The sequence below is a fragment of the Mesitornis unicolor genome, unplaced genomic scaffold, assembly GCF_000695765.1.
Source record: "Mesitornis unicolor isolate BGI_N332 unplaced genomic scaffold, ASM69576v1 scaffold29521, whole genome shotgun sequence".
Taxonomy (NCBI): Eukaryota; Metazoa; Chordata; class Aves; order Mesitornithiformes; family Mesitornithidae; genus Mesitornis; species Mesitornis unicolor.
Genome location: NW_010163592.1, coordinates 1,106 through 5,654, shown reverse-complemented (window position 1 = coordinate 5,654; position 4,549 = coordinate 1,106). Strand labels below are relative to the sequence as shown.

The following is a 4,549-nucleotide window of genomic DNA, read 5'->3' as shown; positions in this document are numbered from 1 at the left end:
ATTGCAAGAGATGGTGTCCAGAACTTTGGGTCTCAATGCGTTTAGAAAGTTGATCCTACATCACCCATCGGTCTTGAGCATCTGGGGCAGAATCAAGGAGTGAATCCAGATCATCAAACTTTCCCCCAATTAAAAGGTAATTGGTGGCATCGTGGTCTTTCAGGCACCAGACGGCTCCTCATGAACACTCAAAACCCCATCAGTTACCAGGCAGGGAGGTGTTTTTTACCTGATGGACGTGGCGTGCATCACCCTGGGCATCTCCTGATTTTCTGTGGTGCTCATCAAGGCTGTGTCTAAGAATTCCTTGATGCCCAAAGAGCGCCCTGGCCAAGGCAGGTTTCCATAACGCAATCGCATTATGAAATTACGTTTCACGCCTGTTTGTTATGGTGTGCACACACAGACCTTCATTGCGTACCGGTGGTGTTCGCTCTGCTCTGACACCGCACACCAGAGGACGTCTGCAAATTTTGGGAGGGTTATCCTAAATAACCCCATGTAGGGTCCATGTGGGGAAACCTGTACTGCAGCACAGAAGCACCTTGCTCCCCTTTATCATAAGCTATTTTAAACGTGGCTTATGCTGATGCAGAACAGGGCGCTCCTATTTTGGAATAATTTTAAATAGGGATCGTTTCTGTGCTTTCGACTCACACCCTGCATTACCCAAACCGCCTTTGAAGTGTAAAGGAGCCTCTAATGTGTCTGTAGTATTTCCATGCTCTTCCTTTGGGAAGGTCCAGAGCTAAACCAGACCTGCAGAGCCCGTCCTTTCGGTCTTTGCTTTCATAGGCTTCACACCAAGGGACATCTCCAACCCGATTCCCAATTTAAATGCATCCCTAAGCCTTTGAAGGCAGCATTTAGCTGCGAGTTTCTGACTCCGAGCCATCCCCGCTAATTATGTCAGTACAGAAAATGTTTCCTTTCACACTTTTTGGAAAGGGAGATCCCTTTGGAAGCCTGTGGTCCCTTTTGGGGCCATTTGATTACTACCACAAGCTGCAGACAAAACTGATGGGTATAACTCTGACACAACGAGCGCTGCTGTGACGAACAAGAGCACCAATATCATGCAGTGCAATCTGCTTTCTGGCTCGTTAATCCTTTTCTAACAGTTCCCATCATTTCACTTCTATTTCCAGCCTCCTGTGAGGCCGTTTTCAGAGTCCTACCCTTCATAAAGCCGCAAACACAGCAGTTAATTTAGAGAGCTTAGTTGCGTGTAGATTAGCAGGGTTATTTTATCTGCTGGTTTATCCCTCGCACCAGCTCTTCACACACAGGTTTGGATGTGACCGTGCTGAGTGAAACATCTGCACAGACATCGTTTCGCTGCTCATCTCCAGCATCCCCAGAGGTGCCCTGGGGGTCTGGGTACCAGCACCAGCTCCCGGCATCCTCTGAACTGCACGGATCAGCAAATGTCAGCCCCAAAATTGGGAGATATTTCCCTAAATCCCTACAACACTGCAGCGTACGACCACAGAGCAACAAGGATCCTCGTTCACAAAGACAATGGAGGTGCTTTCTTCAAATAAAAAGAGGTTTATTAAGGTAATGAGAATGACATTGCGGTGTGGGTTGGTGTACATCTATTGCAGCATTAAGAGAAACAACAGCAAGTACAAAATCCTGCAGAACTTCAACAGTCATCATCATCATCATCGTCACAGCCTATCTTGTCCATGCTACAGTTCTGTGTGCCCAAAACTTCATTCCCATTTCTAATGGCAGAGAATCCAAAGACTTTCATCTTTCAAAGAAAAAAAACAAACCCCAAAAAAGGCAAAACGAAACAAAAAGAACCCCGACTCAATTTGATATAAATAACCTGCACTGGACATCTTAAAACTTTCCGATTTTTAATTACACATAAATAAATATATACAGCTTTAGAACAGTTCAGTTTGGCCTGGTTCAAGTTCTGCTCCTTGTGCTTTGTTAATTATTATTATTAATTTTTAGAAACCCCTGTGCTGTAGGTGGTGGCGCTTCACTTAGGCCTGGGTTTAGCTCCCCCTGCGGCGCAGGGAGGCTGGCGATGGGCTCCTGCCCTGGCCGCGCCGTTTGTGTCCCCCTGGGGAAATCCACCTCGGGTCGTGGTTTGTAAACGAAGCTTGAACCGGATTGAAATCCGGAGCAGCTCTGGATCAATCCACTCCTGGCTTTGGGACTGGGTTGAGATGAGAACGGGGAGTATTCCTGCCGATAGCCCCAGGTTCCAGCCCCCGACTGCTGCTCCTCTGGTTCCTGCGTCGCCCGGAGCGCGCCAGGATTTCACTGCGGGTTTTGAAAACAACAGAACAAAACAAAATTGCACATGACTTGGCTTCCTGCATCCACGATTTAAAAATTTAAAAAAGGCAAACCCCAAAAGCCATCAATCTGGCTTGTTTTCTCAGTCTCTCCACGTCCGTTAGAGCTGTTTTCTTCTTAGATCTTTCAAATCTTCCCTTATTTTTTTTGTCTTTTTGCTTGCTTTACGAGTTTCATCCCAGGTTCAAACGTCGCAGTTCAGAAACCGGCGCGGGGTCGTCCTTCCCACTCCGGTGCTGCTGCACCTTCCTACGGCGACCGGGGATGCTCCCGCGGGGGCGAGGGAAGGGGACGCCGCGTTATTTCCGGTGCTTCACGTCTTTTTCGGAGCCTTTGGAGTCCGCGGCTGCGTGCCCGTTGCCCGTGCTGTTCAGAAACATTTTATCCAGCCCCTTCAGCGACTCCAGCAGGTAATTCTGGAAAGCCGTCAGCGCCGCGCAGATGGCCGGGCCCCCGAAGCCGTGGGTTATCAAACTGAAATGAGTCAAACAGCTCTGCACGCCGGGCTCCAGGATGAGCGAGGGGCGGCTGTTCCCCAGCGGCGAGCGGTCCTGGGCTATCAGATCCGCAAACTCTTTACAGATTTGCCTGCAAGAGAGAGGTTTGTGTTACTGCAGGTGCTGTTGGACGAGGGGATGATTTGGGGTCATTTTTCCCTGCTCCGTGCCCATGCAGCTGCCTCCCCTCTGGGATTTTTTTTCGGCTCCAGCTTGGGGAAAACCCCTGGATGCGGATTTGGAGCTGGTTCAGCTGCTGCTGCTTCAAAGGGGAATCGTAAAGCAGTGCCAAAATGCACCCTGGGGTTTGGTCAACCTCTCCTGAGCAGGAGCGAGCCCTTCAATCCCTGCCAACGGTTCACCTTGCTCCAGCATATGAGGCCATCTCTTACCCACAGAAAAGTGAGGTTTTTGGGGCTAACGCTGCCCTTCCAGGGCTGGTTGCCCCCGTACTCACTTGGTAGCCAGCAGCATGTTTTTCCTGGTGTGGAGCTCCGTGGGGTCCGAGTGCTGTCGGCACAGGTACTCTGCCGCCGCCTTGGCCGGGAACTCCGTTTCACACACGTACCCAAAATCCCGAGCCAGGTGAACGGCTTCACCTGCAGCAGGACAGATCAAGAATTCATCACCTTTCTGTAGCCAATTCAACCATTTCACTGCTTTATTTCGGCCAGGACCTGAGCACTTTCCTTTCTCAGAGGTGTTTCTTACTTGGCCACATCCCTCATTGCATCTTTTTCCCCCCATTTCTCCCAAAATTTTCTGCTTGGCCTCTCTGAATGGAGCAGAGATTAAAGCAGAGGCTGGAGGGTGGAAAACGCGACCTGATGTGAGAAAGGGGCAGGAGGAAGGGGTTTCCAGGGCCCTCGGGCTGGCAGCGTATCCATCACCCCGTGGAAATGCCCACCCATTGATGGGATTGATCCATCTCCGGGCGTCCCCGTGGAAATAATCAGAGCTGATGGCAATTGATCACGGCCAGCACCCGAAATCCCGGCCGGGCGGGCAGAGCTCATTTGACTGGCCCCCCTGCTGCTCACACGTATTAGGCCATCCATCCTAAGAGCATTAACCCAGATCCCATCGCGGTCGCCCCAGAGCTCGGTCTGTGAAGCCATGGTATGGGGAAAGTGGCTGTGCTTCCCCTATAACGATAACGCTTCTCGCTTCATCTCCTCCTCCAGAGAAGGAGCAAATAAGGTAAACCTGCAGAATCAGATCTGCAGTTGTCTGTGTGTTAAAAAACAACCAGAAAATAAGAGAGGGCGAGTGCTCGGTGTACGGGGGCTCCCCAAAGAAGCTGCATCCCTTCCTGCAGCCCTCGCAGTGCTCCCTGCGTGCCCCAGCACCCCTTCTCCCCATCTACAGGAATGGCTGCGGGTCAGTGCATCATTAGCACTCAACAATACACCCGGGGTGTCTTCTTAAATAAACAGACATTGGGAAGGCAGAGGGGGAAAAGAAATTAAACCCGGGGCATAGGGGCACGAGTTTCTGCGTGCTGAGTAATGGCAACAGCACCTTCCTCCGGGTGAAACCAGTGCCGTAACACTCGTGTGCAGGAGGAGATGATCTCCATCAAACACACATGGCACCGCTCTTTCATTTACTGAGAGCAGTGACCACAACGTTGGCAGCCACCTGAACCCAAAAATGCACATTTCTTCCTTCCCTCCTTTCTTTCGTTCTTCTCATTTCTTTTCTTTTAATGGAAATCGGCTTTTCATTCA

The 4,549-nt window shown here is 50.5% G+C and overlaps 1 protein-coding gene across 1 annotated transcript in view; it reads right to left on the bottom strand.

Moving 5' to 3' along the window:
* Positions 1-2,621: 2,621 nt before the first annotated feature.
* The window catches only part of LOC104548101 (transcription factor AP-2-epsilon), a gene marked incomplete at its 5' end in the record, with an annotated part of 3,027 nt that continues 1,099 nt past the window's right edge, over positions 2,622-4,549 (bottom strand). The window contains 2 exons of the mRNA XM_010194024.1: positions 2,622-2,910; positions 3,277-3,418. Coding sequence (XP_010192326.1) covers positions 2,622-2,910; positions 3,277-3,418 — 431 coding nt within the window. The remainder of the gene's footprint in view (positions 2,911-3,276; positions 3,419-4,549) is intronic.